Raw genomic sequence first — 26,159 nt, 5'->3', positions numbered from 1 at the left:
TTATCAAAGTTATCATTCTATGATCTTTTCCACTGTCACATTTGTCATAATTGCGTAAAAGCTGCGGTAAAGGAAGATGAATATACATCGTACGATATAGTGCGATAGTCTGCATAAATTTAAAAATGTAAAAGGACCACGGGGTGTCCGGAAGATACTTTCGGAATAAAAGGACCAAATGGTGAAACGTGGTCATCGTTGAACACCATGCGACAGAAGAATCATGGAAATGAAATTCGCGTTTGCTTCCAACTACAGGGAGGATGGTAAATGAGGAATAATGGATGAGCAGAAAGGCTATCGGGGAGTTTTTTATTCAACGGCTGAAAAACTGCCGGCTATTTCGAAATGGCACGATGGCGAGTCCGCTGCAATTTGGGCTGATGCCGATTGTCGACCGCAACACAAATTTCAGCGCATGAAATTCCTGAAAAAATGATGAAAGAACAGTTTTTTTGCTTATCCGTTTTTCTTTATTCGCTGTCTCGTTACGGTCGCCGAAATTTATAATAACTTTTAACAATATTATAACCGACAATCAAATATACATCTATGTTCTGCTGGAACTGTTGAAATATCTTTCTGAAAAAATACTGATTAATAACGCAATTAAATTATCGTACCACAATTTAGTGAGTATAAGTTGAAAAATATATATTATAGTTTATTGCATAATATACTACACACAAGGACATATAAGCAATGTCAATTATTATTTAATGGCCAGTTCTGAAGAACTAGATTTTCTCCATTCAAAGTGACAGTAGATTATGGTTCGTACAAATATAATTGTGCTTAGTTACTCGAAACATCAGAAAATCACTTTTTATATGGATCTTTTATTGTGGAAGTGGTAGAAGTCCATTTGCCTTTGTTTTGATTATTCGTGCCTCGACTGTTTGGATTATGCAGAATACAGGAAATGGTTTTATACCACTTTCGAAATAAATGATTTTGTTATTCCATTTATTAACGAAATTTCAAGTAATTAAAACAAACTAATATTTTTAGATCTACATTATAAATTGTATGTAAATTAAAAGTTCACATTAAAATATGTGTAAATTTTTCGTTTCCTCAATTTTTTCAAAAAATGGGTTTACACCGCTTTCAAAATAAACAGTCCAAATTATTTATGTACTTTTGCTTTTATTATTCGATTTGCTTCGGTCGTTTCACCGTTAATGGAAATTCGTGCTAGATGATCGAGAGACCCAACAACGTATTCCTCTTACTGATGAAGCTCGTTAAGGAGAAGAACGGGCGATCTAACGCGGGTCGAAATCGTAAACCAGTAACATGTTGCGTAGCGTCGAAAGTTTCTGCGAACATCCGACAATTGGATCCAGTCGCGATGTGCTCCAATTAAAACTTGGCCGAGCCCTCTACGAAGTTAACAGCTCGCTAGAGCCAACTAAAAGTGAATCTTAGAAGACCACTGGAATCGTCACGTCTTTCTTTCAGCGAAGAAATTTTCTGAATAACTGTTCCGAATACTCTACGGCACTATATAGTCCGGTTGCTGTACTGTTTATTCAACTACTTGATAACGAAGTTTCACTAACTCGACAATTGTCAGCAGTAGGTAAAATTAGATCGTACAATGCGCGGTGAATACCTCTGGAAAGTTTTACCATAGCAGGCTATGTGTTCGATGGACGTAAGATTAATAAGAGTTATAATTCAGTTTCGTAATATTAGTTTGAAAGTTAGTTCCGTTCGTTGTATATGATTAGAAACTCTAATAATGAAACGAAGAGATACGGTCATTGTCACCTTAAATCGTCTGCATCTATTGCCTTTGCTCAACACGTAGCACCTGTACTGAAACCTCTGAAACTACGTTATATGTATAGTTTCGAACCTTACCTGACACCTTTTCTATACATTTCATGAAGGGAACTGTACTGTTTTTCTAACAGCAGTGTTGATCGATATTAACTCCTGTAACTCACAGAGCAATCCGTGGCGAGTACAGTAAATCATCGATTAATGCTCGAAACTCGAGACTGCTTTGGAACAGTTATCGTAGAGGGACACTATTTCGACAGCTCATAAATTTGAAGGATACGTATTTAACGTAGAAATTTATCCGAGAATTTATCGAGAATTTACTGTATGCATTTCATCTGCTGACTTTTCGAATGATTTTTATAAAGAAGGAAGATAGGACTTGGAAGCTCAAAATGCGATTGTCGAAGCAGTATGTGAGAGAATACTAGATTAGGTGGTGGAGATACAAGAATATTTACAAATGGATTATCTAATAAAATATTAGATTGGCATAGAGTAGAAAGATGAGAACTTCCGGTTCAATTCAAATGCAATATAAAGCAATGGCAACGAAGCAAAATACGGGGAGTATGTTCACTGCTCCCAATTTTTGAGAGTCCAAATATTGAACAGTCATATTTAACCAGAAATTTCGCGCAAAATTGACGAGTACTGTCGTTCAGTCACAGGCTTGTGTATTGCGGCGGAAACGTAACGGGACTGCAGAAGCGGAAATCGTGGCGGGCGATAAATCTGTGAAAAAGGACGAGGAAGAAAAGGAGAACGTTGAGAAGTCGAAGACCACTTCTCACGATATAGTGACCTCTTCCGAAGTCAATGCATACACGGAGTACCTAAACGCGACTGTATCCGGAATGGTTTGCTTATCGAGCTTAAAAATCGATATTTACGCGTGGGTCGGAAACACGGTAGCATTGATCTTCGAATTCCGCTGAATCATCCAAGGGGCGAAGAACCTTATCGTCCTCGTTGCTTCTAATAAGGGAATCGCTTCACGGGGGAAGTGAATGATTGAACGGTTCATTGCACCGAATCGATTCAAGGTACTTAAACGCAATGATGAAAGGTGTTTACCAAAATTTCACTCCATCCCCCTGCTCTCAAGGAAAACAATATTACATTACATCAACTGATATTCTGTCAGTAAAAATCTAAAATCCATCCAGCGTAACATTAATGAAATTTACCTTGAGATAAATTCCTGTCTGATAACCTGGCTACGCCTATGATGGGAAGCAATCTAAAGGATACCCATGAAATCAATAATATTGTTCTCTTGTCCTAAGACAGCCTGAAGTTATTATTTCCCCCAACAATACATGGTTCTCAGTTAATGAATTCGCTCACCTGGATTCCTCTGTTACAGGAAATGGCCACGTGACGGGACATAGGTGAACCTGGCCCCGGCAAGATGAACACGAACGGCAATATTGGCTCGCAGGAGGGCGGTAACGGTACCGATTACGGTTCCACCGAGGAGACGGCCGCCCTGTTAAGCAGGGGGCCACCTCCGCCGGTCGTGGTCCCAGCGGCGGTGTCTCAGGGCAAGCCGGTGCTCACGCGACAGGATCGAACGACCTTTCTGGTCGCTTCGCCGCAGTTGTCCGTTTCGGGGCTCGGCGGCTCCGAGGAGAGCGGTACGAACGAGGACCCGGCCACGAGATCGGTACCGGACATCGAGCTGCACTGCCGACTCGACGGTGACGTACAGCCGCAGTCATTGTCGCCCCAGCCGCAACCGCAAACGCAGGTTCAGCTGCCGGTCGCGACCACCATATACCGGTCCAGGCAGTCCTCGCATCAGCACAAGTGTCGCTGCGACCGAAGGGACTCGCTCGCCCCTTCGTCCGCCTTCCATCTTGCGCGCAGCGTTTCCAGGTGAGTCGTCCGTTGATAATATCGCGTCTGTCCGCGTGGATTATTTTTCGAATCCGCCAGGGGTTGTAAATTCTAGGCTCGACCGTCGTGGTATGTGTCCAGTTGCAACTGTTGCCCGCCAATTTAATATTAGACAACTGTTTCAAGATTATCTAACGAGGGAAGACATGGAAGTGTTCCACACCGATTTTGATGAAACTTCGTATGTCTGTTAAGCAGTCAAAAATAAGGGATACGTATTTTTTTTTATCGGCTGAGATATAACTTTAAGGAGTGAAACCACCCCTCGAAGTTTCCATCCGAAATTTGTTTGTTATATACAAATTATATTTTTGACAGTTTGTTAGCACCGTATTATTCTACATAAGAAACCGTAAACCTCGTCCATTTGAAGTTTTCATGTATCTCCTCTGGTTTTTGAGATAGTACTTTCGGGTCGAAACTTCGAGGAGTGGTTTCACCCCTTAAAGTCGCGTCTCAGCTGATAAAAAAAAATACGTATCCCTTATTTTTGACTGCTTAACAGACATACGAAGTTTCATCAAAATCGGAGGGGGACACTTCCGTTGCCTTCCCTTGTAAGTGAGAATGAACCGTATAATTGCTCGACCGGTGGAGCTGACGAATCGCGAGTATTGTGATCACGTCTTGTCGAACGTGACTTGTCGATACGAGTGTTTGCAAAGGTCACGTTTAATTTAAAGGTCATGTTTAATATTAAAGTCACGTTCAAACTAAAGATCCTTTTCAAACTGAAGGTCGAGTTCAGCCTTTCTAAACAGTTAAAACGTATCCAGCTGCTCGAGTCTTTGGCCATTCGGTCTGCAGAGCAAGTAGGGTCGATACCCTCAACCTCGAGTCGCTTGGCCAATTCGAGCAGCTTGAAATGTTTCAACTGTTTGGAAAGTTCGAACGCAACCTTCAGTCTGATCTCCTCGCCATGACCAAACTTTCTTTGGACTGTTCAAACTTCTGATGCTCATGGAAGACTATTCATGGTTGGATCTCATTAAAATTACAAGAAATAATTAATTACCTATTTACACGTAAGATTTAAAATGCATTGTTTCATTAACAATTATGATTTTAAAAAGGTATTATTGTGTATTATACACTGTCGAGGAAGCAATGAACTTACGGAGCATTTATTACAGTTACGATTAATAACGATGTCATACCGTTGACGTCTAAAGCACTTTATAAGTCACGAAGAATGTTTGGTCGGCATATTGACACGATTCATGCCGTAAGATTGACGCCCCGCTGAATTTGTTCGCTGAAACGTTTCTATAAAGATATTCTTAAAGGTGAGAAGAACGAAAATTTTTTCGCCGGTTTCCTGAATTTTGCATAGGAACGTTTCAAGCGCGCCATTGTAGGATGAAGATGGTTCCCTTTTTGGTGATGCTATCACTTGACCTGAATTTAGAAAGTTCTTCCAGCGTACGTTTAACATCGTAGCCATCAGATAGCCATCTGCATACCTTTAAAATGATCCTTCAGAGTTTGGAATAGGTTATAGGTCTTGGGAGAAAAAAATGTTGTGTCCTTTGAGCTGAAATCATGCCCCGTCGTTCGTTTTAAAGCGTGAATACACAGTTATTAAATTTAATTCTTTAATTTTTCCGTTGATTTGAGTAGTGATCTCCGTGAAATACACTTGCGTATTCTTTTACAATAATTACATATTTCCTAACATTCAAAAATATTACGTAAAACAGATCTCTATTTACTTCAAAATGTGCATGCAACATGCCCGAACGGACTCGGTTCCCCATCACTGATCTATCTATACGATAATTCATTAAACACCTGACAAAACCTTCTCCGAAAAAATGAAAAATTTCCAAAAGGTATTAATCCTTTTCTAAAGAAATTCAAAGAATACAAATTTAGGAATTGTTTACCATAATCAATTAATTAAAAGGCATTACACCCAACGATCTTTCAACTGGCACAAGAAGTTCATAAGCTTAGCCACTGTAGGTACCATTCCAGAAATGACACCCAAACTTCATCAAAGAACCATATCCGCCGTAATTAAACTCCCATTCACGGCTCGTTTCTTCGTCGAACTAATAGCAGTTCCCTCGAAGTGTTCAACCCTCCGTCTGTTATCTTACATGGTCGGTCATCACCGCGGTTACCAGATGAATTTGCAAGTCAACACAATGCTAGACACGAGAACGTTTCGGTATAATACAGCTGGGAAAGTTTCAATTTATGTAACTGGGAGAGTCTCGAACTTCCAGAGCTGTTTCGACGCGTATCAAAGAAGGTTTGTTACAGAGCGCAGGCTCGATGAATCCCTGGTGGGCCATAGTTTCGAACGTTTAAGGCACCGGGTCGCTGAATACAACCGCTAAATAACGTTTCGCCACTAGTTCACGACCTGGTATATTCTCCGCGTGGAATTCACTAAAGATTTCCCGAAGACTTCAAAAATTCCTTGCACAAATTTCACTTCGTACGAAGTCCTTCGGAAACTTCGTGCCATTTTCCAACTTAAAATTGCTGCTTTTTTCACAATTTCTACTTTCTGCTTTACTTCATTAGCAAATATAGTTTTCACTTCTTAGAGAAATTTAACCAGAAAAAAATCTTCCTTTTGTACTTAATAATTTAATCGAGAAATCTAACCAGAAAACAATTTATCATTTTACAGTTAATAACTTGAGCCAGCTTCCTCGATTCGAAAATCAGTTTCGCGCACGATGGTTCTACCAGTACAGAGTGTTAAGCCCCTTCGTCCTCGTTTCCCAGAACCCACCAAGGTGCAGCAACTTGCGCCGCGAGAGCTCGAGCCGCCGTTTCCTATTCCCAAATTCGTGGCGGCCCGTATTTCGTTATACGCCGTAAAGCAAACTGCCACGCGCGGATTCTCCGGCCGGGTAGGGAGCTGTATTTCAGGGAATTGTGCTCTACACTGCAAGGTATTTCACGGGTCAACCATGTCGCTCAGGGAAATTTGCGACGTTTAATTAATGTTCCAAACGCAACGAATTACGGTCACGCGAACGACCGTTTACGAACACCAATCAACACTTTTTTCAGCGTACTGAAATGTTCGTTTAAAAAATCGTAATCTGAACAATTTCGTAGACATTCGAAGTAATATTTGCAAATGGTTTCTTGGAAATTTTCTAGCTTCCTGCTTGACTGAAAGAATTTCGAGTTCTTTTCATAATGTTTCATTAATGACCATAGTCAACGATGACGTGTTTCGGATGATAGATAGGATTTTCTATGAAAATCGTTCTTAAATTTCAATGTTCGAGGTTGATATTGAACCCCATACAGTTGTGTGCTGTGTGTAAATTGGTTCTGTGAAGTTTTTTTATACGACAACAAATGGAGATATTCATATTTACTCATCTAAATAGTGCGACCCTGTACAATCTTTCTACGAAAGTCTGAAATCGTTGGGTAAAAAGTGTAATCAGCTGAGACTGTTTTAGTGGTCGGTGATCTACGTTCGGTAAGAATCTCGGCAGTCTAGTCCCGGTCGAAGTCGTCGACGCACAGGAAATATCTCGCACCCTATTTCTGGTCAGATTCACGCCATATATCCTTCAGAAGCCATCTTACTTCGGCCGGCCAAAGCTCTATTTACGGCGCTGTATCTCCCGAAACGCTCTCATTCGTTTGCTCGTATCATAGACGGCACCCTCGCCAGAATGTTATTTACTGGACAGAATCCCTCTTTTTATCCTTCGACGATCAAGGAAACGTCTCGAACGTGTCAGTCAGACAGAAATACGCGTACGAGGTGTCCATCATAACGAGGTCGACGATTACCGAACTTTTTATAATAATAATTCACAGGGGAATATTATAAATCAGAAACACAGAATAACACATTTTTATTTGATGTTCCTGTTGGCGAAAAATCCACTTTAAAAATTCACCAAACCTCCGTTGAATATCATGCTCGGTCTGTCTGACCATTATTTACTGGTTCCACTTGTGAACGTTGATATAATTACACTGTGGATGTTCATGGAAAATCATAGATATTGATATTAATTCATAACAAAACAAATTGGTCAGTATTTTATTTCCTGTACTGGTGATAAGTAAAAAAAAAACAAAAAATTGAATTTTTCTTTCCTGTTATGTTATATCAATTTATATTACAATATTATGAAAGAATTTTCGAAACAAAAATACATGACTTACGCCAATTTTATAATCACCAGGCACATATAAGCAGTATCTACTAAATTTTATTATCATCTTTATTGTTGAATTGTAGATTAAAAGATTAGTAAGTAGAAGTTAGTGAATATAGTGTAGGAAACAAATAATAGAAAACTACTGTCAATGATTATAAACACTAAAGTGTGTACAAATATTTGGTAATAGTCAATTCTAATACTTAAATTACATGGTTGATTTTTTCTTGAATCAAACCATATCATTTAATAAAAACTGGTTCATTTTACAGATATGCTTTCTCTGTCAAATTTTTTTATGTGGGTGAAAAACTGCAGATAAAGTCACTGTGCACACCTCGTACATGCGAGCCAAGTGACACTTCCGGTGAACTCCCATGTATCGGAGATACAACTCTATCGATTTTCCGTCGGACTTTACGAAACATTTTTGAAATATCCTCGAGTGTGGCAGGCTAGAAATTCTCAATGATACTTGTAGTTCCTTCCGTCGTGGAATTTTTCGAATTTCAATGTATCACATACAATCCGAAGTATGTTCGCTAGAGGAATTGTTAACAGTTGTCAGTGCACTCGTATGACGGCTGTCGCACTAGGTATTCCCAAATATTTGAAAAATATCGCGAAATAAAGAAAGAAAAATTACGACTGCAATATTCTTTCAGAATCTCACACACTTTTCATTTAATAAAAATTTTCAAAGAACAAACCAATCGTCAACGTTACGTTCATCGAATAATAAAATACTGTTTGCAAACTGATGAACTTCCTCCAAGTCACGCACCTTTCACTCGACCATTTCTGTAAGCTGTTCGCAGGCATTCCATCAGAAATGCACAGAGGCTCGACCACCCAGATATCTAAAGTAAACAAGAAAAAAAGAAATTAAAAATTCTCCAAGGAATCTGCATGTCGAAACACTTTTATCGTGCCAGGCAATGCTGTTCACTCGAGCGACGAGCCCTTTGGACTCGCTCAAAGTGATCGTTAGATCGAGGAATCTTGTGTTCCGTACCGAGAAAGATGGCTCTGTAACCGGGTTAGAATCGGCCACTCTCTCTTCGACGATTTCAACGGAATCGCGACCACGATGAAAGCAGTTTATCCCCCGGAAAAATGTTTCTCGTTGTGATTTCCCGCCCTTTTATCCTCGCCTGTGATTATCGTCCGGACAGAACGCCATTTCCTATTTCTATCCACCACCGAATGTTACCCCGAGAGCCACCGCGAATTTCCGGGATTCGAGTATCGTATCAGACCCCAGGACGGAAATCGAGACATCGCGGAAAAGGATTTCGATGTCGAAACGGAGACGAATTTTAATAGTTTTCCGGATTCTGGCGAATAGAAATCGTATGGGAACGTTTCGACAATGGCACCCTAGTTTCCTGGGCAATGTCGATGTATCGATTTGCGCTCGAAAAGCGCGGGAAAAGAGGATTACGTTACTTATATCAGGATTTTCTTGTGTAATTCCTTTCCGATCGGTTTGAAGTTATTATTCTGGAAAAGCGGCGATGGTGGAATGTTTAGTCAGATATTCACGGAAATTTTGGATTCTGCTATAGGGTGATCGTGTAGACTTATTTGAATATTATTTTAGTGTAACATACAGTTGCTCATAAATGTATTCACGAGAGGCTCTCTTATTTCACTAGATTACGTAGCAAACTTATTTCAAAATTTTACGAAAAATTTATCATGAAAGCGTAACAAAAGTAAATGTTACTAGGACACATAAATAGAAATTGCTTAAAAATTTATACACTTAATTGTAATTTGGAAAGTATATGAACGAATACGCTATATTATTGAATAGTTAACAATTTATCGAAACATAGATATCTTCGATTTCCTTCACACTTTATCTAAAATATTTTATATTTATTCGTATTATATTTTCAGCTTCATTTTATGTATTTACCGTAAATATTTGAATTATTTACAAGCAGAATACATTTTCAGAAGTTTCAAGGGTATAGCGCTCATGGTAGTATAAGGTAAAAGTTGGAATGCATGGTCAGGCACGATGTTCTCATTGAAGTAACATATGAGATGGAATATAATATCCGAAAGGAGCTATGAAACCTATGGAATAACGCCAGTCCAGCCCAGGATAAAGCAGGATTTCCGTGGATCACAGGAAATTCTTCGTGATATTCTTCCTTGAGTCTGTCTCAGAAGGAAAAAAAATTAGATAGCCAAGGATGTGACTACATCGTTGGGGGTAGAGCTTACCATTTCTCGATTAGTTTTATATATGATATTTAAAATAATGAATAATAATATATTCAATTAACTATGGTTTCTGAAAAATATACAAAGTATTAATAACAATGTGTTACATCAAGAATGAAATGTTAATAAAAACAATTTCATTCTTGATTTTTTTCTTACTTTTGCATATAGAATCCACCTTGTAAAAGTATCCTACATTTTTCTTAACACCCTGGCTGAATTTTAGCTAACCTATACTTCTTGCCACATAGAATACATTCAAAAATTCACGATGTATATATAATTTTTAAATACAACCGCTAATATAACTGCTCATAACATACTACCTCTACTCGTACAAAACTCTAATGTCCACATTATAGATCCACATTTAAATTAACTGTTCTCTCACTAACAGTAATTGTTTGATAAAAAAAAGTGGGGATCTCATCGACATCACAATATAGATTATATTCAATTAACTAATCGGGGTTGATTATAAACTATTATACATATTGGAAAAACGGAAATTTCATAAGATACAACTTAATACAGTAAATTATCGATAACTGCTCGGACAGATCTGTACGTAAAACACCTGGAACAATGATTACAAATTACACTGTAATTACATGAAACCACAAGGCAGAATAATTCCAGTCGAAACGTTGTCACAAACGCTGTCATCTGAAACAGCGATTGTGGAATGAACCGTTTCTCACGATTGATCCCGTCACGCAACGATTTCAATTGAGTTATTAGCGCGGTGAAAGACAATGGTCGGTTTGGAATACGCGAATTCTATGCGTACCAGTCTCTTTCCATCAGCGGCAGTTCTAAACCAAGGAGCACTCAACTTACGGAGACTATGGACAAAGAGACCCGCCGACACAATACCCGAGCACATTCTACCGAGAAAATCGAATTAGTTACTTTCGTCGAGACTCACCTCCGGCCCTTTCCTTATGAAGATTCCCGACTTTTATTCCTCGAGCTTCTCTATCGCCTGTCTTATGGCTGGAGCTTCCCGTGCTGAGTCTTTTGACCCGTAAATTCCGTTGATCTTTGATAAGAAATTTAATTACGTTTTACTCTAAATGATTCTGAACAACAAATTAGACGTCTACCAAAAATTTCGAATACTTGGGAAAAGTCAATTAAACATGGTTTTGAATTTGAATTTTATTAGGTTGAGTCATATATACATATCTTCTACTCTTCCTTTCCAAATTCCTGTTGTCCGTAAATAATTTACATGGCACATTAGTCTATAGAGTCTTCTGCATCATTATTAGTGAAGACATTTTAGAACTTCGGTAACCCGGAAACTCTGATTCTTTCTTAAACTTTGCAGGTTCGTAGGGGACCCAATAGAAGTAACAGACAATTTTTCTTCTTGCTATTTTTTAGTTCTTCAGGGTGAAACATCCCTTAAAGTTTTTTATATGTTCTCCTAATTTCCAGTATATCTTTGAAAATATAATAGATCTGCAATAAATTATTGGGATGAAAGTTTAATGGCTTCTTATACTTTATAAACCTGTGTAACGAAATTGTTAAAAATTTGTTGTTAAAATAAATAAACAAGTAAGCAAATTTTTAATAATTTCATTGCACAGCGTTATAGAGCATACAATCTATTATATTTTCCCCCCAGCAATTTTTCTTATACTGACTATAATTTACAAGGTATGCAAAAAAATAGAAGAACATAAATTAATTTTTAAGGGGGGTTTTCAGCCTGAAGAAGAAAAGCGTAGCGGAAAAGAAAAATTGCCTGATATTTTTATCGAAGTTCCCTACCGACCTGTAAGGTTTCAAAGAAAGTTGAATTTTCAAGTTACCGAAGCACCCTTGTAAGTTACACGGATTTTTCTGAAAAAAGTAATTTTCTTCACCCGTGAAAGCAGTTACTAGTAATAATATAAACAGAGATTATTGGATGATTTTTATACACTCATCACTAGTGAACAAGTTAAAAAAAAGAATCTTTCGACACACGTCTTATTCTACTTTCTTACAGTTTCGTAGAACTTGTTAATGATGAATGAGGGACACTGTACAGTAGACTAAGCAAAGGAAATTAAGAATAAGTATTACTTACGGATGGCTTTCCGCCAACTTTCCGTAGAATATCATTAAAGTACCGCAGACGTTCGTAATCAAATGCAAGGAGACATCCCTAATTACCATATTCCCGGTTTCGTTCCACGCCGAACCTGCACTTTCCACAATTTGTACCCGTTAACCTCCTTATTTGCGAGACAACATTTGCCATGCGTCGAGCGACTTGCAAATTAACATAGCGTAAGGCCAACTATTTAGACAAGTAGTTGAATGCGCACACATAGAATCGCTATCATACAGGGTGTCTCTGATGTAGACAGAGGCACTTACAAGTAATGGTTCAAATAATACCGTCAACCCTCGAAGGAAGGGTGACTGAATCTATTTGGACCGAGGACTTCAGAAACTTCAGTTCAGCTTACAGAAACTAACCAAAGCGTACGGTAGTATTTCATAAGAAGACCAGGATATTTTCAAGACATTCCCCAACAATACAATAATATTGGTTAAATATTTTTGTCAAATATTTTTAATAACAAACAGCTTTAGTTAGTTATTATATAAAGAGAATATCTAATCTACTAGAAAGTTAGAATCAAAATAGTGATCATCTTGCTAAACAGAAACGGGTGACGAATGCTACAGGTTTTGAAATGACGTAGGACTACATTGCCGATTACAAATCTATTAACATCTAACGAACAGTGAAGAACTGATGTGACAGACCATTCATATGCTTTCATAAAGAAAACCCAATAAATTTTCAAATTTCTTACAAAACAAACATCAGAATATTCCACGATCGAAGGTGTTCAAGCTCAAAACTGGTAGCAAAGAGAACGATCATCGACTGGTAAGAATTCCTTATAAGAAATTTATATATCGATCTCAGACCTTCGTTAACGTATACTCCAAGACACCCGGTACATTATCGTTTCGTGTTACATTAAATTCCGTGTAATTCCATCGACGAACAACGGTTCGAGTAATACGCTGTACACGTCCAGCTAATATCATCGGATCGATGTTCGTGCCTATTAACATTTGCATATTCAAATTCTTCTCGATATATAGTTCGATCATCGTGCCTGGGCTATCGGGATCGGCCACGTCGATCCGTATTCCACGCGCCAGGCATTGCCCCCTGAGGCTGCTTATGTGCGCGGCGCATTGTCCACGATCGTTCCCATTGACGTGCAACGTGTTTACCAGTTGTATAAGATAATTACCACCCAATGGCGAAGTGGACAGTAGCTTCTCTTGTTCATTAGGCGAAATTTCATTAGCGTGCGCGCGCGACCGAGCGATCGATTTGCCGGTGATAATGCGGTAACGTAATTAGGGGATGTGTTCATCTTGGTCCTTTCACTGTTTAGAATGTGGAACTAGTCCATTGAGACGGGGAACTTTTCGAGACGTTGTCCGTTCGAGAATGATCTTTTTGACGGCTTGGAACGATCCGACAGCTGTGTCGACGAAGTTTCAACGCTTTGTCTGGCAACACCCTGTATATCGTGGGAAATTGTTCTCGAGGTACGTCGGTTGAAAATTTGACAGACACTCTGGCGGAGATTCTGGTGGAAGTTCGTTACTGGATAAAGTGTTATTGGAATTAGTGTCTGGAGATTTTAGGGGAACTTCTCGTGACCGGCCATCCGAGAAGTTTACCGCGGGGGGGGGGACGTAACGGTGTAATTCCCTTGATTATTCCGATATTGGAGCAACATTTGTTTTGATGTAACCTTGGCTCTCTGAAGACATTGCTAGATATTGTGGTTGGGGATATTATTAGAATGAATCACTGTTCTGAGGAGAATGCAGGTTTCATGCCAGGGATGAACTCTAGTACTTCAAGAAGTTAGACGATTAAATCGTGCAAATTTATGGAATACCCTTTGACTCATATTGATGAGAAGCGAAAATGTGTACATATTAAAGGTTACTGAATTCGTATTGAAACGCACTACCAAGTGATCTAAAAAATACATATAATTCCATTTAAAAACCAAAAAAAAATAGACCGTTAATTAGCCCCATCGTGCCATTCAACTTTATGTAAACTATTCTCTCGTATTTCAAATAATTTAGGAAACAACGGACTGTACAGTGTTACTGCGGACACCCTGTACATACCATATAATAAGTTCTCTATGATAAATTATTCTGGTACGGGTTGTACACACATACAAATTAAGACAATATTTGTTTTTTTTATTTCACACAACCACAAGAGTCTATACTATGGCCGCCATGGAAAGGAAATTTCGTTAAGCACTCTCACAAACGAACTGTAACTTGTAAAAAACACATTGTTTTTACTTTATAAAAATATATCATACTTTCCAAATATTATTTCGTAAACATATATATTATTCAAATTGATAAGTTCAATAGTTTTTCTTTAAAAAATTCCCAAAAATTGCCTTATTATATAGCCGTCACATTAGCGTAGCCCCTTAACTCTTTGAGGCACACGATTTTAAAGAAAATAAAAACCCTAGTTGCACAGAATTTTTGTTGATATAAAAAAAATTATATAATCATAAAATATTAAACTGTATAACTATGAGTAACTTCAACGTTTCAAGGTTAGTTAAAATAAATCCCACCATGCATAAAAAGCTAAGCAAAAGGTGTGACAGTTTTTAACCCACCTAACCTTAAAGAGTTAAATGATCAGAAACTGGGTCTGTAGCGGTACGACGCAACAGTTTGTAATGTCCAGCCAATCGGAGTCACTCGGCTAAACCGTGTCCATCCAATAACAGTCAATTTCCCCACGTCTGTTTCAGGGAAAGCGTGAAGAGCGGGCACCACTGTTGCCCGTGCCAGGCCCATCCGCCGTTGGTTCTCGTCACATCGTCGCCGAGCACGCGGATAATACGGCAGAGCTCGCAACCGGAAGCGTCCGCGTGCTGTTGTTCCGGATGTTGTTGCCCTCTGCACAGCGGCACAGCGCCGAGTGCTGCCTCCCTGCGGCAGCTACGGGAGCCCGGGGACGGAATCGCTGGCATTGCTGCGGACTCGTTGCGGATCAATGGCGGGATTCGACAATTCCGACAGGTAAGCCTCTGACTTCATGCGCTACCGACCAAACAATAGGTTTGCCGTGCACCTACCCAACCACCCGTCGCACCATCCCCTCTATGTGTCACACATACACCGCCACCACCATCCGTCTCGTTCACACCATCCCCCACTATTTGGATTGTTCTGAACCACTCGCACTTCCTTCATGTATTTGTATATCATGCTTTCATTGCGTCGCGATAAGAACCTGGATGCTGCCGACTTGAGAGGCCTTCCCCCGTCTGTTCGGGAATTTATAGTTCTGTTTTCTTGAGAAAAGGAATTTGGGATGCGAAAATATTTGTCACGACAGACTACCACCATAAAACAAAAGCTTCGTTAAACTAGGTTAAACATCTTCGTTCATTGTATTTACGTGTGCTGATCACCAGACAGCCTGACACTTTTTCCGAGTGATTCTAAGAAATATTTGTAGATGAAAAACTTAATGAAGTACAAAAGGCTAGAAACAATTAGAAAATTTTACGTTCCCGTTGCAAGGTTTAATTTCAGTACACCACTGGCAGAAAGTATCGCCTCATTTATGCACTAACGGGGCTATATTCTTTGCCAGTAGTGCACACGAAGTCCACTATCTCGTTATTGACAAGACAAAGGTTTGAATAAACCACCAACTACTGAAACATTTACGAAACCACGTGTTCCATTCGTTATAGTGACGTCACTGGTCCCTAGTGTTATCCCCTTGAGGAAACACTGTACAGAATCCCATAAAGCATTCCAGTCGGCCTCGAGCAAATTACATCACGTTCTCCCTTCGAATAATTTCATTCAAGAACGGGGTCGTGGAACTCGTATGGCATCCCAGGCAGCATCCAGGACTCTTTCCGCACGAGTCTGTTCGCTAGCTCGCGCGAATACACCGAGGCCAGAGAGCTAGGAACGTTCCTGTTGTTTTGGCGTCGCTGTGTCGTTGTCTTCGTTGCTTGTATCGTTGATGGATCCCGTCCGATCGGTGCTCCAATACCCAAAGCACGCGTCTTTTTCTTTGTTTTCGCCCACACCCTTCTCCTCCAGCGAACTTATGCCGCGCGTTGCACGTAGTTGGATTGTGGCCCGTGTGTCTCCTCCGTGTTTGGACCACCACTGTTTCCGCTGTCACCTTGTTAAAACGCCAAACCCCGAAGGAATTTCAATTCTCCGCTTCGCACACGCGTGACTGGACCTAGACCCAAACGTTTTCCACGTTTTTCCTTTCTTTACTCTCGCGATTTTGTCGAGCCACGCTCGTCGTGGAAACCCGCGTGGACACTATGCAAGATTCCTTGGAATAGAGAGAAATTGTAGAATCGTTAGTAGATCGGAATTTTATCGATGGTAGAAATTGGGGGTAGGTAAATTAATTTCAATAGGTGAATGGTCCTTGAATTGGGGTTGTAGGGTTTATTCAGACAGAGTGGGGAGGAGTGTATGTTAGAGATGAAAAGGAGGAAACGAAATAATGGGTGCTTGTAGGAAACTTCGTTTTTTGGGAATATGGAATTTGTGATTTGGTCGAATATGCCTTTGGATAATAGATACTTGAATATGTCTACATAATGCCTGAGTATATCTATTTTGGATAAACTGAGGCGAGTGACTGGTCTCCATTGATTTATATGTTTTCTAGTATACAATTACTTACATGTTTGTTCACGGAAGGCTGTCACCTCTATTTGAACAAATTATTTCCTAAAATTGCGAATTTTATTTCAAAATTAAGAAAAATTTATTGCAGAAGGACGATAAAGGTAATTATAGGGAGAATACATAAATAGAAATTCCACAAAAGTTTTGACACCTAATTGATATTTCAGAAGACTATGAACGAATATGTAAGTCATTGTACCAATTTATATCAACTTACTATAAAAAACGAATACCATAACACTGTCACTGTATCTGTTCCTAACGGATCGATAAACATGACAAAAGTTTGACAATATGCAAATTTAAAAATAATGTACTTTCGTCACTTTCATATTGCAGCAGAAGTTCTAAAAGATCGAATGAAATATATTGTTGTAACATTTCAATCGTCGTTGTAAAAGTGTACTAACCAGTCATTTGGACTGCTTTGGTAGTTCTAGTGCTAAATAGGATAGTCAGTGACGAAATTTTCCTCTGAAAAAATGTTCAGAAAGTTGTTCAATGAGCAGGAGAAATTTTGGATGTGTTTTTTGAAAAAGATGATAATTGTTTGATTTCACTGTCAGGTAATGTTACGCAGTCACGATAATAAGATTCAATCCGCAACGGCCATGACTAGCAAGTTCAGTGTGTCAATAACTACCGCCTGAATGGCTTTGTCTTCTTATGGATTCGCCTTGTTTACAATTTCACTGTCATCACAGCCACGCCCGCGTTACTTGTGGTGCTTCCACTCGACCCGAATCGCAGTTGAATTTTCTCTTCTTTAATCGAGCCCCATTGAGAATTCGCAGCTGGCTCTTCGGTATTCAAACGAATAACCGAAAGCTCGACGAGCTGTTTCCAATAAAAGTTAATTTTATCGAGTGTCGTTCTATTGAGAAACAGTTCAAGGTTACTTCTCGCGCTTTCTATTAACCAGTTGAATGTCGAAAACATTTACAAAGTTCGTACGTTTCTTCGACTCAAATTTCTGACAGGGAACACATACAAGTTATGACAAAACTTTAAAAACTCGCCTGGAAACGAATCAGGATAATCGTCTGACCAGTACTTTACCTTTCCACTTATCATAAATTCCTTAATGTTGGTACGATACTGCTGATGTTATTTTCAATTAAAAGAAATGCGATTTCTCAACAAAAGATCGTTTCAGTGATAGAGAAAAAATGGAGTATGTATAATCCACTGATAACAGTTTCAGAAACAAAATTTTACAAATGATCTACGTGTAAATAAGGGTTGAAGTTTGCACGACTTTACTTGTTTCACAGAATATTACGAAACGCAATTGTAGATCTTATTAAGTTAGGTTATGATCCTATTAAGTTAGGCACATATATAAGTTGGAACAGTGAATTTCCATGTCGGCTGAACCATATAAGTAAAGCCACATAAGTTGAAACTGTTCGAAAAAAGAGATTATATACTGGTATAAAAAAAGGGAAAAAGGTACGATTACTCTAAGTTGTACGAACAGCCGCATTATCGATGGAACGTCGGTGCTGCCACCTAACCGAGGGTTGAGACATCAACCGAAAGCAACCCCTGAGCACCAACTAGGTATAGGATAGACCTATCATCTTATAGGACTTCGTGTCTCATGTTCTGAAATACCGATAGTGTAAAAAGTCAGGGATTTTCTGCTGCCCTCTACGTTATGAGAACGGTAAATTTGTGAACTACGTTAAATCTATTCGAGCTCAACTAGTCTGGTTTTTTTTCGCGTACAAAAAAGTTATTGCGTTTAATATTGTTTTTATGAATATGTATATGTATTATTACGTCCATTTAAGTAAACTATTTTATTATTCCGTTGTTATTACAACAGTTTAACAGTGACAACAAACGCATGTATATTTTCAAATATCGGACTAACAGTACATTTTTATTCTATATTATTACATATATTGACATTTGTAATAATTATGGATGTTGCAGGGAAATCAATATTATTGACATTATTAACTAATTTGTTTAAGCGACATGTTCCTTTTAAAGATTTAGCTCTCCAGTATAAATCCCTAAGACCGTTATTTATTATTCATTTCATATCGTTAAATACGATTTTTCTCACATGATACCGATTTCTATTACAGTATCACAAAATAATTGCAAATATGAAACTTCTTTACCTCTCCTTGAACATTCTAATTTCATAGCCCTAAATTGGGTACCTGAAAGTATTTCATTGAATTTGTGTAAATGATTTTACTACTTCCTAAAAGATTCCGTGTGATATTTGATAGCCTAAAAAACAATGTGCCGATACAGAGTTTCGATTTATTTACGAAACTAATCTGACCAGTTGCTGCATTCTTTGACACTAATTTTCAAGAAAATAATACTTCTGTATTTCACTTAATTTGATAGACACGTAGCTGAATATTAACATACGGTCATTATTTAATTACTCGCAATAAATAAAATTTTCGTAAGTAAATAACGTGTAAGTAAATTCATATGTCAAAATTTACCAATTGCCAGAAAGTAATTGTTCGTGCGTATTAAGACTCTTACAATACGTCCATTAACGATCCATTTAGAATAAATTGTCTTGTAGTTAAGTGAAAAAATATATACTTTTCCGTTTCATGTTTCATGACTGTCATATTTATCCCTCAACTTTAAACTGAAGCATCGGATATTTTTTTTATTCCCGTCAAATCATATAGATACACGCAATATGAATGGAATATTATAACACTTCATTGGGCTAATAATACTGAATTCATGCTTTATCGGTAACGTCGGGTATTGACACTAGAATGGTAAGGGGGCTTCTGACGCCCTCGAAACATGGGACAGAAAATTACATAGCATGTTAGGTCTATTCTTATATCTCGTCTGTGCCCTGAGCAACAAAGCTCCGATACCGACGGACACGTAGTAAGGGAGGGAAAAACCGACCTGTGATAAGCAGCGTATCCAAGACGCCGACAAAGGTCCTTTGTTACCGTTTCCCGTTGTAGATGGCACCGTGTGCAAACCTGTAGCCAGCTTCTGAAAAAATAAACGTCACGGTAACCGCGCACTCGGCGACTGCAGAGTTTCCCACCTGTTCGATAGAGAACTGCACGCGTGTATTAGTCACATGGATAACACGTAGAATCGAATTGCAGTCCATAGAATGATGCAGAAGCCGATAATATCATAATACATTTTTAATCAATTCCTTGGAATGTAACAATTAAATTATTTAAGTATATTCTATGGATTGAAATGAGAAAAAATGTTCTATAAAAACGGTGGTCTGAGAGCGAGCTGGTACGAAGTTTTAATGAAAATGTTGATTGTATATTTGTATATTTTTATCTGGTTTTAATATATTTCAGCATACACGAGTAATATGTTATTTATCAACCGTTTTTGTATCAAAGTTGTACCATACAGTTTTCTTATTTCTGTCCATAGACAATACGTGTACAGTTCAAATCGTTAATTCAGGGACACATTAGAGATTGCGAATTATTGCGAAATAGTTCAACAGTGTTTACATCTGTAGAGAAATTTTATTGAAATGATAAGTTACTGAATCTCTTCGTTCTCAAAACTAAAGTCTTATTTTTTACTAGACGATCTGTCCATCAATTAGAAATAATTACTTACAAGAAGTTGCATTTTCATGAGTATTTTACAGGAATTCTATCTTTCCTTAATATTCAATTCTTCACTAAACCAGTAGTTTGTCAATACAATTCAAAATCGTCAAATTTTCAGAACCAATATAACATAATACTATCTCTTGTGCAAAAAGAACTTCAAAAAGATCTAGAAAAAAAAATTCGATTCAATCTGGTAAAAAAGAAATTCGATCAAATGACCCAAAGAAAGATGAAATACCTTTAAGTAACGTAAATGTTTCATCAAACTGTTCACCGTCTCACACAGAAAAATCCGTAGACAATTAAAGGATCGCGTAATCTTCAGTTTCGAGATCAAAATTGATTTTTCTGTCAACGTTCTTCCCACAATGGTACACCGAACTAGAGACCTAGATTTAGTCTTGAATGCCGTGACGGGTAATTTTCATGCGCCCAGTAAAATCCTGAAAAAGGATTAATTTGCTTATCCTCGAGAGAGGCAGTCCTTGACGAAGCCGAAACGAAACCAGCGTCATCATTAAACGGGAACCGGAGCAAAAATAGGGGGGAGTGAAAGAACCGCGACGAGGGACCAAGGAATAGGGAGGGGAGCCAGGAGAGGATCCACGACATTGTTAGTTTAATTATCTCTCCTTGGCGTGGCGAAACGCCACGTATCGTATGGATACCCGGAGCGGAAGAGGCGTGGAAGGGTGGAGTAGTGCTTTGTACGTGATTTTGGCCGGAAGCCAACGGATTATAATCATGCTCCGGCATGTCGTGCACGGAATCAAGGTTCACGATGTGCAACCGTGACGCGAGAGGTAATTGGCCCCACCGGTTTTCCGATGGGCACGACTCTTTCCTTCAAATTGATGGCAGACGGCCATTTTTTTTCGAAGTGGTTTGCGTTCGAATTAACAGAGCCACGATTTCCATACACTGTTTCTACGCAAAACTGCCTCGCGTGCTGTCATATCATTTCAGTGGAATGAAACAGAAAGGAAATCTATCGGAAATCGGTCAGTGTTCATGGTAGGAAACATCCAGTCTGGAACTGTCCAGGTTTGAATGTCTGGTTAAAAAAGAAATGAAAATTGTATTAGATAGGACTGTCTGTGGAATATTGTGTATCTTACTACTTTATTGTGTTTCATGTTGTACACTTGTCGGTAGAAGCATTGAGTGGATTCATTTGTCGAAACTTTCTGGGAGGCTGACCCGTGACCGACATATACTACTTAAACATGTGGAATCACTTATTGTACCTCTTATGCAGGCTGTGTCAGAAATTATACTACGAAAAGACTTGTCGTATTTCATGCTATAACAAAAGGAATATATAAGGTATGACCTTCCAATTCTGAAGACCAATATACTTGTTCTTAAGTAACATCAAGTGAACTCGTCTGTCTATTCCTCGCTTACGTGACCACGTATCTCTTTGAAGCACTGTGGTATGAGAAATGTCCTACCGTTTTTTTATATTCCCAACTCGCATGGTGGAACGTTATTCATACCACTTTCAAATCGTGAAATTACTAAAAATCCAACATAATTGAAATAAAATAATATTTTGACACATTTTGTGCAAAAAAATGTGTGTAGTCCATGGAAACAGGGATACTAGATTATCATATCCTCGATTCTACTATCTTTTATTTATCCATAGTCCACAATTATTAATCATTTATTTTTAACTTGTAAGAGCTATAATTTCAGCAGTAAGCATCTTACAAAAACAACGTCAGAACAACCTTTTCGTTTCGGTAACGAATTTTTCACCTGACCCGTATCTTATTCAAAAAGTAGTGTCTATTTTAGCAATTCGTTTAACATCGCCATAAATAAGAAAGTTTAATTGTGGACAGGCATAGAATCGCCGGGCGACGGTTGATACATAACGCATCCGGAGCCCAGAAGTCAACTTCGTGTCGCGTGGCTATAATAATACGGTTTGTTATAAATCTGAAACAGTATACGTGTTCGTCGTCCACGCGAGCGCATCCTGGGAAATGAGGTGGATGGGTCCCGAGACTTTAAAAGCAAGGACAGCGGTTTTTACGTTTTTATCGCGTGCAGACGATCTTAAGCACGCCCAGGGAATTCCGTTTTCGTCCTTTTGCGGAAAATCTATCGGGCCACGGATCGAATTGATTCGTGAGATCTTCGATGAATTTGGCAGAATGAACGGTAAATTGAAATTTCGAAAAGTAACATTCGCCTTAGAATGTGTACTCGAGTTTAATAAATATCGCGTGCAGACTATTGAAGGATTTTCCGTTTAAAAAATTCTTGGTAATTGAAATGTTTTAATTTTTCGTTGGCTATAATTGGTTCCTCAATATATTCGTCCTTGGAATGTATTTACTGTATGGTAATTATACCCAGGAGAAGTAACACATTTCTACTCACAACAAACACGACTTCCTTCTAGAACCCTTTAACTGCGACTATATATTCGTAAAACTGGCTGTACAAACGGAAAAAAATAGGTTAATAAGTTCTGCTAATGGAAGCAATAAAAAGACATATAAACAAGCAAGTGTTCATTTTATAGAAAAAGTATCAATATAAGTGTTAAAGTGGTAGAAAGGAAAGATTTATTCCCCTTTGTTTTTAATTTCTTTTCGTCGTCTATTGACAACAGCCGTAGTTAAAGGGTTAATATACACTTTACACCTTACATTTAAACTCCGTCACCGAACCCTCTTGATACATTTACACATTTTCTTCCTTGCCCTCTATTCTCTAAAAATATTATCCCTCAATAAATCGTCCTACACAGATATACATTATACATTCCAACGTTTCTTATTATCAAGCACAATGTGTTTAAACTTTCAATGTTCTTTAATTGCTCCTACTACTGAAGTATTTAATCGATGTATGTACATAAGAATTTAATCTAGCTACCAATTCTCTCAGTGTGTAAGCATCCTTGGCGTCTAATATTTCTGATTCTTTCCAGTAAATTAATTTCGTATACACTAACTGGATACATTATTTTCATTCAATATTCTTAAATTGACCCGACAAAAATGATCTAAAAATTTTTGAATATTTTTCACAAGTTTCTCAGATCCCTCGTAATTTAATATTCAATAGAGACAAATATCTAACTCCAACAGAGAGTAGAAATTACACGGACCTTTGTTTCTCGAATTTACCCTCGAATCGGAGCGAACGTAGCACTCGTCGACTCCCCGAAACCAACGTCCATCAATTTTCGTGGCTGCTGAAGCACCAGCCCGCGAGGGTTCACCGAGACTGGGCTCAATCAATTGCGGTGTCTGCGAGTCCCGCGGCTTAATCCATGGATTAAGTGATCCAGCGATTATGCCGGTCGTGGCGAAGACACCGCAACCGCTTTCCCCCGCTATGATAACGACTGCTCGCGCTGTCGATGGGGGACACGTGACGGTGTGGATCCCCGTGCGTGGAATATGTGCGAGCACGTCGTGAATATTCGTCATGGCTCTGTCTACAGGATGTCTCGTAATTAGCGACACAGTAAGGAAGAAAATTATTCTATGCAAAAAATCGAATCGAAAATGTATAATAGAATAATATTTTTTTTATGAGACAGTCTCTTGATTACCGATACAGTGGAAAAGAACATTATTCTACACGTGGAATCTAATCGAAAATGTATATAACACACTAATATTTCTTTGTCAGAATGTCCTGATAGAGAACTTCACTCCTCTGTCTGTCTATTACTGGTTACTACTACTTATACTGGCGAATATGAAGAAAATGTAAACGATTCGTACAAATTCTGTATTTTCGGCCATTTCTTTTAACTTTACAGTAGCATAAACGTTGTGCATCTTCTGTAAGAAAGTGGTTCTAAAAATATATCTAGGGATCTAGTGATGTGGCTTGGTCATTAGTCAGACCAGATCTCTCGTTGTCAGTTTCGTATAATTTAAGTGAAGGTTTATTACGATCCTAATTAGATATATGATATCTGAGCAGACAGTATTGCCTAACCAAGTCAGTTAATTGTTGGTTACATCGTGAATTTGAATATTCAGACCCACGTCATGTGCCCAGCATAATCATAGGCCACTTCAACTGTCAGCCGTAAGAGGTTGATTTCCAGAATACAGATTTCTCCTGTCCAGGAATAAATTGACCAGACGGAATTGGGTTACACGGCGAGGATTATCTCATTATAATTGAATTATCCAATTCCATACGTGATAAGTGTACCAATATGTCATAAAATAATGGATCACTTATTAGTACACCTTGTATATCTTTTTATGGAATTCTTCACTGAGACAACAATGATTGGGTTATGGTTCGCAAAGGATACGAGACAAGCTTTTTGTTTCGGGGAATAATTCAGTGGTAGAAGCACGGTAACCGAGTTCACGGTCGATCGAACGGTATCGATATTGAGTTTCTATGCTCCCCGCCGCAATGTTACGGTTAATGATTAATCCGTGCTCTGTTTTGCATGGATCCAAGTCCGCTTATAGGATTGAACCTGTTAGGGGAATGTACACCGCATTCGAAAATCGAAGTTTTGTATCGTGCGAATGCGGTGCACAATATTTTCCGTTGAACACAACCTTGCAAATTGAATTGTGCGACTGTCGGTGTTATTTGAGGCTAATAGAACGGTCGATGTTAGTGTATCGCTTTCCCCGAAGAACGTCTCTAGATGTTTAGTTGCTTCTGCAAGCAATCCTTAGATCGTTGGACACCATTGTCCTTATGATTACAATCAAGGAATGTTTGGAATACAATCCATGTATCAACAGTCTCTAAATTTAATCAGAATTGATGCAATACGGTAATATCAAAATTGACATGGCATTGTAGTTGAAGTTCTATGTAATAGTACTGTGTTTATAGCGTGTGTATGTTTTATCCCCAAAACTTAATTTGCTGGCAATTGAAGAAAATTTTCTTAATGTAGGTATTACATAAACATCTCTTTAATACTGAGGATGAAGACATTTAATCTCACAAAATATCCATCATTAGCGTATAGGGTAAAACTGCCGGTGCTGTTTACGCACTAGCGTTACGAAAAATTTGTGACAACATATGTATAACATATTGGAAATGGAGGAGGATAATAGAGATCTTTATCATACGAACTAAAGACCTAAAAAATTATTTTAAAGGAACGAGTAACTTGTTCCTTACAATTTCTGGCGTTAATAAGTAAGGTAATACAAATTTTTATCACACGATTTAAATTATTTCAATGTAACGACTTATTTATTCCTTACAGTTAATGAAGTTAAAAAGTAATGCAATAGAAGTTTTCAATTAAAAATTTAGAATTAACAGTTAACGATGAAAATTTCGTTACGTTTGATGTCTGTAGAGAATTGATCTCGAAACGAAGGCTAATCTCGTGTTCCGAAGTGACACGTCTGGCCGACTCGTGCCGAAAGTTCCAATGGAAATTTCACGACGGAAATCATCGGTAACCGTCGCCATGCTGCCCGAACTTGCGATTCTACAGCGGTGCATCGCACTTTCGTGCTCAGACGGGTGGGGGCTCAATTTCAAATATTTAGGATCCGGCGCCGTCGCCCGACCCGATTCCGATAGACCAATAGAACACTCAACGGCGTCTAGCTGCTGCGGACGAAAAGTTTCTCAGGGATCGCGGCCGCGTGTGCACGACATCCGAAACACGCTGTTACGCTCGCGACGGGAACAATTTCGTTTGTGGATTTATCAATATTTGACACGC

The 26,159-nt window shown here is 38.5% G+C and overlaps 1 protein-coding gene across 1 annotated transcript in view; it reads left to right on the top strand.

Moving 5' to 3' along the window:
• Nucleotides 1-3,205: 3,205 nt before the first annotated feature.
• LOC107191058 (small conductance calcium-activated potassium channel protein) overlaps nt 3,206-26,159 on the top strand; it is a 172,807-nt gene continuing 149,853 nt past the window's right edge. The window contains exons 1-2 of the mRNA XM_015580005.1: nt 3,206-3,672; nt 14,924-15,194. Coding sequence (XP_015435491.1) covers nt 3,206-3,672; nt 14,924-15,194 — 738 coding nt within the window. The remainder of the gene's footprint in view (nt 3,673-14,923; nt 15,195-26,159) is intronic.

This window comes from Dufourea novaeangliae, unplaced genomic scaffold, assembly GCF_001272555.1.
Source record: "Dufourea novaeangliae isolate 0120121106 unplaced genomic scaffold, ASM127255v1 scaffold221, whole genome shotgun sequence".
Lineage (NCBI taxonomy): Eukaryota > Metazoa > Arthropoda > Insecta > Hymenoptera > Halictidae > Dufourea > Dufourea novaeangliae.
This window is presented reverse-complemented; position numbering and strand designations above follow the sequence as displayed.